This window comes from Sciurus vulgaris (genome assembly GCF_902686455.1).
Source record: "Sciurus vulgaris genome assembly, chromosome: 4".
In the NCBI taxonomy this organism is placed as follows: Eukaryota; Metazoa; Chordata; class Mammalia; order Rodentia; family Sciuridae; genus Sciurus; species Sciurus vulgaris.
In genome coordinates, this window is record NC_136464.1 from 149,205,437 (window position 1) to 149,218,077 (window position 12,641).

At 45.9% G+C, this 12,641-nt stretch overlaps 1 protein-coding gene across 3 annotated transcripts in view; it reads left to right on the forward strand.

Moving 5' to 3' along the window:
- The window catches only part of FAM124A (family with sequence similarity 124 member A), a 55,860-nt gene that overhangs the window by 19,115 nt on the left and 24,104 nt on the right, over nucleotides 1-12,641 (forward strand). For all 3 annotated transcript variants that reach the window (XM_079136167.1, XM_079136168.1, XM_079136166.1), the window contains one exon: nucleotides 11,783-12,516. In XM_079136167.1, the coding sequence (XP_078992293.1) occupies nucleotides 11,783-12,516 (734 nt within the window). The remainder of the gene's footprint in view (nucleotides 1-11,782; nucleotides 12,517-12,641) is intronic.

The window sequence follows — 12,641 nt, forward strand, 5'->3', positions numbered from 1 at the left end:
GTATGTGGCTTATCCAAATTTCTTACAGTTAGATTCTAATTTAATGGTATAAGCTATGGACTCTAGGATCTATATAACATCTGGATGGGAGTTTCTCATTTGATAAATGTTTGAATTGTTTTATTAATAATTTTAGAAGAAAAAATTATGTTCCTTCACTAAGTATGATTTGTTTAAAACATGGAACATGTCTCTTATATTTAGGGACTTTTGAGAAGCAGGGGGCAGTGTTACTTGTAGGATCGTGGAAGTTGCAATGAGATAAATGAAACAACAAGGCCAAAACTGTTTGTGCATTTAGATGGTTATTTGATGGTTTAGGGTCTATATTTTTCCTGAATGGGAGCCTGAAAAGCTAGACAATATTGCTGTTTGACAGTTGATAAGAAAAAAAGCAATAACCAAAGATAGGCATCAGGAAATCAAAGGGCGAGGACAATATACCACACAGACAACCCCTTTGATGTTTTGCTACATTGACATCCGTTTCCAAAAAAAATATGGTGTAGTTCTTCTGGCTTCAAAGATAAGTTTTAATTGCGTAACTTCAACTACACAGAAGGTGTCGATTATTACCCAGGATATGAAAGAAAAATGGAGACAGATTCTCCTGACTTCATTTTCCCTGAGGAGTTGAAGTGCCACTTCAGAGACATCTGGTTTACCTGGGCAGTCAGTCCCCCAAGGGAGGGAACAAGGGAGACAACAGAGTGAGTAGCTGCCACCACACCTGCCCTCAATGTGCCTGGTGCATTTCTTAATTTTAGAGCAATTTTTATTACCCAAATAATACATAATAATACTCTAGAAAATTCAGAAAATGCAAATTGACAAAGATAAAAATTCATCCAGAAACAACCATTATTCATAATTTGGTGTCTGCCTTAATAGATTTTTTTCTGGGCATCTGTATTCCCATAGATATATTCATCATTACCCAAAGTGGCATTACATGCATTTTATAGTCTAATTTTCTCACCAGCTATATTGCAAGCATCTTTACATGTCAGGAAACTTACTTGTGCAGCTGTGTGTCCAGAGTATTGTGTTTCTGCACCATGCAGTATTGCCCCATGCCCTGGTGTAGGTCATATGGGCTCTATTCATCTTTCACTAGTACAAACACTATTGCCAAGAATATCTTTGTACTGAGTCTTTGTGAACATCCTTCATTATTAAGATAAACTTCTACAAGTGAAATTGCTGGGCTAAAAAGATAAGCAGTTTGTAAAGCCTCTGATATTTTCCAAAAGTGCCATTTTACTCTCCCATTGATGGATGAGCATGCTAGGGTCTCATAAAACTTGTGATTTAATGAAAAAAGGAGATATGCATGTGTATGTGTGTGTATATATGTGTGTGCATGTGTATTTCATATATATATATATATATGTACCTCATGTATATCTCATATATATAATACACAATATATATATGCTATATATAATGGACAGAATTGCTCCTCTGTGGAAAGTTAAGAACAGGGAGACTCTCAGGGCTTGGAGATCCTCGGGTTGAAGTCATTTTCCTTTCTCTCACTGACAGTACAGTATAACTTCACTCCCAATCCCACCTCAGGCAGCAGTAATGGCCATCGCAAAACCATCCGCGCTCTGCACAGGCTTTATGGGAAGTGTTTCCACAACAGCAGTTTTTATCTTTATTCAGTGTCTATACTGCTGTCTTTAATGTCTGATGGAATAATAAGTTGGGAGTATTTGGAGAATGTTATGCAAAAAGACAGATCATAACCACTAAGAGCTTCCAATATTTTTAAAAATATTTTAGTTGTAGGTGGACAAAAACCTTTATTTTATTTAATTCATTTTTATGTGGTGCTGAGGGTTGAACCCAGTGCCTTATACGTGACAGGCAAGCACTCTACCAATGAGCCACATCCCCAGCCCCCATGGACTTCCAATATTCAGAATAGATTAATAATGCTAAGAGGATCCCATCAGTCTCCTTCCACCTTTCTTTTCTCTTTCTGCATATTTATTAAACTGCTATTTTGTACAACACAGGGGTTATGGAAGGGAAGGAGTGTTCTATCTGTGTTCACTCCCCCTCTTATTTTTATCTCACCCTAACATCTTCTGACATTATTATGAGCTCCTAAAGGTAGTGAGGTTGAGCTGTTCAACCTGTGTTTAGAAGACTGATTTTCCTTTTGTGTAGCAAGAATAGTCACAAGAAGTCTGTTTAGGGAGAATTGGGCTTTCTCTGCGATTCCATGGTTCATCTGCCATTGCCTCAGTCTTGAGCATAGTGACGTGGAAATGTGTGGGTCAGAGATCACCTGGACTGGGTTCTAAGGTCTATGCATGTCACCATGAGTTGGTGTCTCCAAAAGCCTCTCTATTGCAATAGAGACCCTTACCCTTGGGACTGTTTTCTCTGCTGTGAGTTCAAAGAAATAACTTCCAAAACCTGATTACTGGGTTTATTTTTCCCATTTTCCCTGAAACAGTGGACAGTCAGACCACTACAAGTAGAGGGTCACAGGGAGTGGAAACTTTCCTAGGAAAAGGGAAAGCTTTTGAAGTACCTCTACATTTCAAACTGTATCATTTGGGACTTACTCATCTTGGTGTTTTTCTTTAATCTATCGTATGTGAATGCCTTGCCTTCTCAGCTAGTAAACTGCTTAAAGACAAGGTCAGGGTGTATCTCCTCCTACTTTGTGATCCTTGGAAACTTTAGCAGGATTAGGCAGTTTAGGGGTGGGCAGCTGAGATATGAAGGTCAGAGCCCCAAAGTAGGAGCCGGGAGATGGTCTACATTGGCTATTGGCTAAACTTGGGCAAGCTGCCTAACTTCACGTGTAAACCAGGGGCCTGAGTGAGAAGTCACACCTGTCTTTAACTTTCCAGTCATATCCAATAAGCCTGCCCTTCAAATGGACCCAAAAGTTCATATTTTCTAAGGAGACTTAGCAACAAGGACAAGGGACATGCAGGATCATATTCAAATTGGCAAAGCATTTGAATATCCCACTGAATTTTAAGCCAAAAAATGAGTTCCCAGTTCCATTGCCTACACTACTAGTTTAATCATAGGCGAAGCCAATACCTGATTTCATTATTGATTTTTCTGCTATAGCATCCAGGATATATCTTATTAGCACAGACATAATGTCTTTTCTTAGAACAGATGTATTAGGTAATCATTGTTTGGTCTGATTTCTCAACATTCTGCCAGAATAAATTCCTTTTAAAAATAAGTCTTCATTAATATAATTGGTAGGACACTCCATCTACCTCTAGTGTAAGACCCAGAGGTCTGGAGCTTGCTCCCTGATGAACAAATCCCTGGGAGAGGTTACGGTTAACATCCTCTCTTCTTTTGTCTATTGTTTTGTTTGGGAAGATTTATCATATTTCTTAAAACAAAATGAATATTAATTCCAGTCCTGTTGTTTCCAAGCCCTGCTGTGTCACCTCCACATCTATAGGATTGTATTGAGATCTGGACTTTCTCGGGATGACTCTGCTACCAAAGAAAATGACAAGCACATAATATGGTTCAGAAAGAATTAAGATCACTGAGCAGAAGAAAGGACCTGTGTAAAATGCCATGGCTTTATCAGGCCTTTCAAGCCCTTAAGGTTTTATACAAACAGGGTCTTAGAACATCACTCAGCCTGGGACCTTGGTGTGTTTCAGACCTGTGTTATCTCAGAAACCTTCAAAATCATTATAGTCCTAAGGACTTACACAAATAGGCTAGATATGTTTTTGAGTGTTTCCAGCAGAATTTGTTACAGACTCATTATATGTGAACCTTCCAGTCTTTTGCAGAATCCATGTCAAGCTACATCAGAATTTAAAGTGTCTTTGTCATGTCTCTGGTTGGTGTTTGGCTTTTGCTTCCCTTTCCTCCTCTCATCAGGAGTGTACTTCAGGAGTCGGGACCTAATGGACGTTTAAATGTGCCGCGAAAGTGAAATGGATGGTCCACCTACAAATGGGAGAAAACACAGGTCTCTAAGGTCCGCCTTACCCTCTGTATTATGTCTTCCTTAATAATGTCCTGGTTTTGGAATGTGCTCAGGGATATGAATCAGACAGCCAGGTTCCTGTTGTGCTTCTGCAACAGATGATGAAAATGGAGAGCAAATAGCTGCAGTTATGCCAAAGCATCCTGCTTACGAAGAGCTTGAAAGGGCCCAAGCATCAGAAAGATCCTTTAGTGTTCTGTTCTGCCAAATGGAAATCCCGGGTTTGGTTTAACCATTTCAGTCAACGTTCTGCTTGCCAGTATGCAAAAGATCCAGAGGGAGGAGAATCTTGTTACCCATGTTATAAACCCAGCGTGGATCCCCTGTCAGAGAGACCCTGTATGTCACCTCACTACCGCCACATCCCCAGTTCCTAACACTGCTCCTAACACTGCTGGGTCTGGCATTGGGACCAGCCTTGCCACTTGCACAACCTAATTTTGCAGGCTGACCAACCACCTTGTCTAATTATAAAACTACAAAAATTTAAGAAAACCTGATAGTTCATCTTAAATCTTGGTGGGGTATGGGAATTGCCTACAATTTTCTCATTAGTTCCAAGGTTCAAAGGGCTTTTAAAAAGAATTGAAAAAAGCAAGGAAGGCAGGGTATTCATGGCATTCCAGATGAATAGATTCTCCCAGGAAGGAATTCGGAAGCCCCTTCCTGAGGGCATTTATTTCTGGCATTCTGGCTTAATGGAGGGTGAGGGTGAGGTGGCCCTCTGTGGATCTTGTGCTTCTTGTCCCTCTGGAGCCTTTCCTTCCTGTCTGACCTGATCTTGATTCACAGGGCCAGCCTGCACCCTGGACATGTCTTGGCTGTGTGTCTGATCCCCCTCTCCCACCTCACCTGGGTCTTCTGCCACCAGAACTTGTGGGTCTGGTTAGCAGGCCAGTATCCAAGGCCTGGGAGCTATTCAGCAACAGGGAGCAGGGCTTTAGAAATGCAAATAGAGGGTTTATTCACCCTCATGCGTGTGAGGTTACAGGGTCTCAATCTAGGATCTAGGACCAGCTCCCCTAAACCAGACGGCCCCTAGACACTGGACGTGCCCTTGTGCAGAGTCTGGCAGCCTGGGGCTCGTGCAGCACTGAGGTGTTAGCAGTAGTTTGAGCACTAGAAAGCTGTGTGACCATCTGTTCAGTGGAGGGTAGATGGTTATGGCTACTGCCTTGGAAACATCTCATTCTACCTACATTGAACAGGCATTGGCTTAGTGAAGTATCTATAGCCACCCAATTTCATCTTATATATTTGTATTTTGTCTGTCTCCTCCACTAGATTATAAACCCTATGAAGGCAGAGGCTGTTTTATTCACCATTGTATCCCATAGTGCCTGGCACATGGTATGTGCTCAATAAACATGCCTTGATTAAATAAATTATTGCAACTGATTTGCAAAGCATCAATGACAAACTGGGTTAAGAGGACAGTGATATCAATAGTTGCTTAAACATTCTGGAAAGGTAGCTAAACTTGTCATATCCTGAGACAAGTTCAGGCAATCTCTTTGGAATGAGAGACCTTGACCTTCAACTGGACCTGCCTGCTATCGGGCAATAGGTGCTTTAGGGACAAAGCAGTTTGCCAGTTCTAGGAGGTGGACCAGTCTGGGAGGTACCAGATGGCAGGAGACAGTGCAGGTAAGGCTCCTGTGAGGTCCCAGGCTGCAGAAGAGGGTGGTGTGGGGCCCTGGTGCAGGCAGTGCAGAGATTACCAGGTGGTAGTCTGTCATTCAGAAGGGCCGTGATCCCCTGCCCTCTCCTCCATAACACTCAAGTGTAGGATGCCCACCTAAGTGAAATAGCCCATCTGTTCACAGCAGAATCATTCACCCAAGTTGGCTGAAGGAGCAGAACCATAGGTGCAGAGCCCCAGCAAAGCAAGCTAAGGTTTGGAGGAAAAAAAAAAAACTGACAGGTTAATTTTAAGAATGGTGAGGTTGGGAGGTGACAGAGCGTGCTGCAGGAGTTGGGGAGAGATTTGAAGTTCATACAGATTTGGAGTTCAGGCAGCCCCTTCTCTAGCCAAATGGCCTGGAACAATTCAGCTAACATTTCAGCTGCAAAATGGAGAGACTGTGCCTCTATCATAACATTGTTTCAAAGATTAAGTGAGATAATATATGTGAAGCATTTAAGACAGTACCTGGCAGATAATAAGATTTAATGAATGTTTGACATTGTCTACACTTTTTTTCTGTTGCTAAATTTAGTTGGCCAAAAAGATGTACAAAGGAAATTCTATGTGTCAATCACATGAGAGGCTTCCTCCTCCTTTTGGAAAATGCACACTAATTTGAAAGCTGGTTAATACTGTGTGATTGGCTCCCGTGCTCTAGCCCGCGGTGGGCAGGTACTACCTGCTGCCGGTCCCTGTCTGTCCTGTTTCTCCCTGACTGAACAGGTGTTCTCTGAGGTCTCTGGAGAGGACAGGTAATGGATATGATAAAGGCAGAGTGCATCCCATGGATGTGTTGTCTCTGCTTCTCCGGGGAGGCCTAGAGGCTTTTCATGACAATTAATTATTCACATTTTTTCTCCTTCCCCTCAAATACTTGGTTTCCCATCCAGCTCCACAGAGGCAGATTTCCCTGGGGTGTGTGTAACCCTAGCACCCGATGACAGTTTGGAGCTGCTTTCTGTGGTTCTTTGAGTCTGTTGTGCTTCAGGGTCACATGCAGTGGCCAGAGCATACTAATGCCACTGCCCATTCTCCTTAGCTCTCCTGGGGCAGGATTTTAGCCCCGTCCATCTCCCCAATCCACACTGTCGGGAGGAGATCGGATCTTGCTTCTCCTTGCCTGCTTGCTCTTGGCTGCATCCAGGGCTGCCAGGCACACCGGGGCCTGATGGAATGTCTTGCAGCCCTCCCCTGTGCCGAGGCCGGGCATCCTGCCCTTTTGCTGAGCTGTAAACACTCACTCATCCATGCAGGCTTCACCACGGCCTTTGTTACTGCTCTCCGGGAAACCTTTGTGTGACTGCTAGAGGTGGCGCAAGGCTGAGCGCCCTGACAACTCTGTTTGGGAGACTCAGACATCCCTCCCCCGGGGCCTCTTTACACCCAGGCCTCTCCCGCCCCTGGCAGCGGGCTTTCTCAGGGTCAGTGTTCTGCTTTTCTTTCACCAGCGCGCCCACTGTGCTGCTGGTCTGTTTGAGCTGCCCTGGAGGGCAGTGCTGAGATCAAAAGACTTGGGCATGTGCCAGCAGGGAGGCAGCTTCTGGCCCTCAGAGACCCAGGAACAGAAGAAAGAGATGTAAATGAGTGTCCAGGACATGAAGCTATTGGCTGGTGGCTGGGAAGACGGCCAATAGAAGGAGGTGGGAGAGTCACGAAGAGGGGCAAGGTGGGAGCAGTGTGGCCAGAGGGTGAGTGGCAGCTGGTCATTCTGCTGAGAAATAGACCCAGCAGAGAGAACGGGGCTATTGGACCCACAGAGCTGCAGAGAGTATCCAGCTACTTCTTACTTCTGTGACTTCATGTCTTTGTGCCTAAATTTCCTGTTCTTTAAGATTGGGACAATAATAACACCCCCTTCCAGAGTTTTTGCAAGGATTAAAAAAGCTCATGTGTGTAGAACACCAGGAAAATATACTTGTTAGCAAACATGTCACCCTAGGTCCCTGACTGCATGCACACCCTGTAGGTGGGTCAGGATCTTTCAGGGACCTGACCTGATGCTCCCAAGACCTCTTTTCCCAATACTCCTTTACTCCACGTATCTTTTTTCCTCATAGAATTCATTCATCTGTCATTTTCTCAAGCAAATTTCTTCATCTTCAGATTCCTCAAAGCCTTTCTGTCCCTTTACATTGGTTGATATTTACCAATGACAGGTCTCCAGTATTGAGAGTTCAGGGCCTCATGGAAAAGGGAATCTACCTGTTAGTGATGGGGGCACCTTCTTCCTTTAATGGAGTTACTGATGGGGGGAAATTTCCTTGGGTAGCCTAGTCACTACTCTTGCTTCCACTGTACTGCTGATGGTGGGGTTAATGTTCAATTAAATGGAAAGAAGCCAGGCAGGCAGGAAGAGCCAGCAAAGGACCAGGTAATCCCTGCATTTTGATTGTTCCCTAAGCCATTGTGATGGATTTTCAAGACACATTAATATGGGGGCACGCAATTCCCAGATAACTGTATAAGAGCAAGAATATGGTCTAACAGTCCTTCCTTAAATTCAGTCCATCACCTCAGCAACACCAAGGTCTAATTGCCAAAATCCTGGAAGTTATCCACACATCTCAAGCCAAGTGGCCAGAATGGGACTCCTCTTTCCTGTGTGTCTGCCTCTGTTTCCTCCCTCAGTGATCACATCCGATCAATTACTCAGCCAGAAACATCACAGGACATTCCTCTCCTCCCTTTTCTGGGATTCCATCCCCAAGCCTGGGGCTCCAGGACCTGTCACATGGGCCTCCAAAATGATCCGTGACTCCGTGCCTCTTCTATTTGGCTACTGATTCTGTCTGCATCCGTAAAAATGCTCTGTAACATTCACCCCCCGCCCCAACTCACGCCTTGGAACAAGTCATCTGCTGTTCCTTATGCGTCTTGGGTCAGTGAATCTAGACCAGCCTGAGCCTGGTGGCTCTTACCACGTCTCTGAGTGTCTGCACGTCGTGGGATCGAGACTGGGCTTAGCAAAGTGACTGCTCCAGGTGTGTCTCGTCCTCCTCAACCAGCAGGCCAACCCGAGCATGTTCTTGGAGAAACGTCAGAAGCACAGGAGGTCAGCCAAAACACGTCACGACTCACTTTCTGCTCGCCAGACCTAAGCATGTAGCCTAGTCCCAGGTTAGAGTGGGGAGGAACACATCACATATTTAGCAGGAGGACCTGCAAAGCCACGTGACCGACAGCAGACATACAGGTGGGACAGAAAGCACAGGCCAACAGTGCGGACTGTGGCCAGGACTTGGTCATTCCTTGTCTGGACCCTTTACTAACCCCTTAGCTCCTTATTTTATCTGTAGTTAACCTCCTCCCTGACTTGATCCTGACATCCCTGTACTGAAATCTTCCGTCAGGGACCAAACCAAGCTGACGCCCATACAACTTGGCTCCAGGCTATTTTTCCAGTTGCATCTGTCGCCGTGTTTCAGAAGGACTCGCCACCCCCTTCCAAATGTGCTTGTGTCTTTTGTACAGTTGTAGGCCTTCATAAACAGTCTCCCTCTTCCCACGGGAATCTCTCCCGCATTTGAGGTTATTCTAAGTGAGATGCCATTTACCCTTCAAGATCCAGTTCACAGGGTGCCTCCTCCAGGAAGCCTCTGTCAGAGTCACATCATCGTGCTTGTACCTAACGCATATGAATTCTTTCCCAGAGAGAGGGAAGGAGAAAGAGGGACAGATGAAATAATTCCCCTGCCACTGTATGCTGTGATTCTGAGAAAACTGGGACTTTAGTCATCCTTAGGTTCCAGAAGGCTCTCAGCTCCCAAAAGCCTCTTGTGGAGGGAAGGAGGGCTTGGTTTGCTGAGTGCAGGGTCTGTTCTGTTACACACAGCTCTGCAGCAAGCTGGCTACTTCATCTGGTGTTCAACCAAAGAAACATCTGCACATCTGGCCGTGTTATCGTGTTGTAGATCAGTACCATCCAAAACTTCATTGGAAGTTCAGGGGATTTTCAGTGGTGGTATTGCCTATAGGTAGTGCTTATCTCATATTGATTTCAGAATCTGACTCCTGCCCCAAGATGCTATTCTATTGCATTCCTTATTGGCATATGTCAGAGTGAATTTTAATTTTTTAGGTTTGTTTCCCACTTAAATAATGAAGTTCTCACCTGCAGCTTATAGTTGTTTTCAAGTGCTGCTGCCTGGGGTGGTGCAAGTTGCACACTGCACAATTCTAAGGTAGCACGTTTGTGCCAGAATCTACATAAACAGACTCCCTGCTGGTTCCCAGTTGTGCCAGCTTCCTTGTATCCCTAGGGCCTTGTATATATTGATTGCTCAAAAAATGTGTGAATAAGTGAGTGAGAAAGAAGGCAACAACAAAAGGAAGTATTTTCAAGTGAAATATTTAACAGGATGAAAATTCAGACATATTTGATCCAACAAAATCAAAGCCCTGTTATTGTAGGTGCACATGGACTCAAGCCCACTCATAATATCTTGTTTACCTCCCACGCACACACAAAAAAATAACCTTTGATCCTGTGAATGGATTGAGGTTTACAGTTCCTAAACGCATATCACACTTACCAGACATTACTGACCACTGGTTACTCTCTGCCTAACATCCCTTGTGGACATTATAAGGCAGATGCGTGAAGACAGGTCTAGATAACAGATAATCGCAATTGACCTAAAGATATCTTCATTGCTCTTAGATTTTGATCAAAAAAATTTATATAAATGTATGCAAAATGTATGTAAAGAGGCAAAGAAGAGCATCTTTTGACAGAGCAAGCCTTTTCCAGGTATAATTATCTGAGTTAGGAATGTGCCACTGTGGCCAGCACTATGTCACCCCATGGGAAAGTGTTGCCACATTATACTGTCAGCCTCACACTTGCATTGGATGCTTCCAGGCATCCTGATGGAGGACAGAGGAAGGTAGCTGACCCATTCAGAATGTATGAGACTCTGCGGAGACGTGGCCCAATAAGAGGCCCTGAAGCCAGCCTGACCTGGGTACTACTAGTCTCCTCCTGCTCCCCTCCCCTAACCACTGCCCCAGTGAGCTGTGACAGACAGCAAGGACACGGCACTTGTCCCCTGGGTGTTCTTCCCCTCCAATGGGGGAGCATGGACAGGACACCTCACCTGCCAGACCTAGCTAGTGATTAGAGTATACTCCAGGAGGGCAAGCACATGTCTCTCTTGTCCTGTTCTGTATGCCCCGTGCCTTGCTCAGTGCTAGCATAGAGGAAGGAACCCCTAAGAGTCTGTTAAGTGAATGAACAAAAACCAAGGAAATAACCAAACCAGGGAAGTGCCGTGGTACTAGAAATGGTTTCGTTAGCTGGTGCATCACAAAAGAATACCAACAAGAAAACCTTAGAGGAGGAAAAGTGTATTTGGGATTCACCATTTCAGAGGTCTCAGTCCATGAATGGTCAATTCCATGACCCAGGACCCAAGGTGAAGCAGCACATCATGGTGGAAGGGCCCAGTAGAGGAAAGCTGCTCAGCTGGTGTCAGAATCAGAAAGCAGAGACAGGGACGGTAGAGGGGTCACAGGGAATCTGTACCCTTCTGGGGCACACCCCCAGTGACCCACCTACAACCCAGTCACACCCCACCTGCCTGTAGTTACCACCCAGTCCATTCAAAGGGGGACGGTCATATTGGGTTACAGCTCTCACAATCCAGTCATACTCCTGCATTAACACAGGAGCACTTGGGGCTCACCTTATCCAAACCATAACCATTTACAGGGGAAGGCATTATGGTTATTTTAGGAAATACCAAATGGCCTGCAGGTGATGGTGCCCCAGCCTCTTCTCTTTGGGCTTGTTACCCCTTTCAAATCCGCAGAGCCTTGACTGTTAACCCACAGAAAGTGCACTCAAGCTGATGAAGTACAGGACCCCAAGGTTTCCGTAAGACTCTCCAGCTTGGAAACCATTCCTGGCAATAGCCCTTCCTCTCTGGATGCTAGGATGCTGCCCTAGTAGTTTTTTGCATGTGAACCTGGGATCAGAAAGTCATAGATCAAAGATTCAGTTGAGTTAGAATTTTAGCTTCTCTTCCTGCCAAGGTGAAGCCTTAACGGAATAATCACGTTCATTTACTCATTCATTCTTGTATGTGTGCTCCCAGGTGAGCTTTCTGTGGAAGAGGCACAAGACCCTTTCCTGGTTAGCATCCACATCATCGCAGACCCTGGGGAGTCCCAGCCGCTGCAGGAGGCCATCGACAAAGTCTTGGCATGGATCCACCCAGACCTTCCGCTCTTCCGGGTGTCTGAGAGGCGGGCTGGTCGGCGGCGGAGGAAGTCCCCCAAGGGGGCTCAGCCAGCGCTGGCGGTGGTGCTGTTCCTGCAGGAGGAGTATGGCGAGGAGCAGATCCTGCAGCTCCACCGCACGCTGCAGCGGCCTCCCTGGCGCCACCACCACACGGAGCGTGTGCACGGCAGGTTCCTGCCCTACCTGCCCTGCAGCCAGGACTTCTTCACGCTGGCCCCCGGGACCCCGCTGTGGGCCATTCGACCCGTGCACTACGGCAAGGAGATCGTGCGCTTCACCATCTACTGTCGCCACGACAGCTACGCCGACAGCCTCCAGTTCTACGAGCTGATCCTGCGCCGGAGCCCCAGCCAGAGGAAAGCGGACTTCTGCATCTTCCCCATTTTCTCCAATCTGGATGTAGACATCCAGTTCTCCCTGAAAAGACTGCCCTGTGACCAGAACCCGGTGCCCACCGACTCCTCTGTGCTGGAGTTCCGGGTCAAGGACATAGGCGAGCTGGTCCCTCTCCTGCCCAACCCCTGCAGCCCCATCAGTGAGGGTCGCTGGCAGACCGAGGACCACGATGGCAACAAGATCCTTCTGCAGGTACCCGGGGAGCTCTGTCTGTGTGTCTGTCTATCTGTCGGAACTGTGAAATAAATCAGTTAGTTCTGCCACAACCCCTGGTGCCTGTTAAGGAGCCAGGAATTAGGGACAAGGAGAAATCAGTA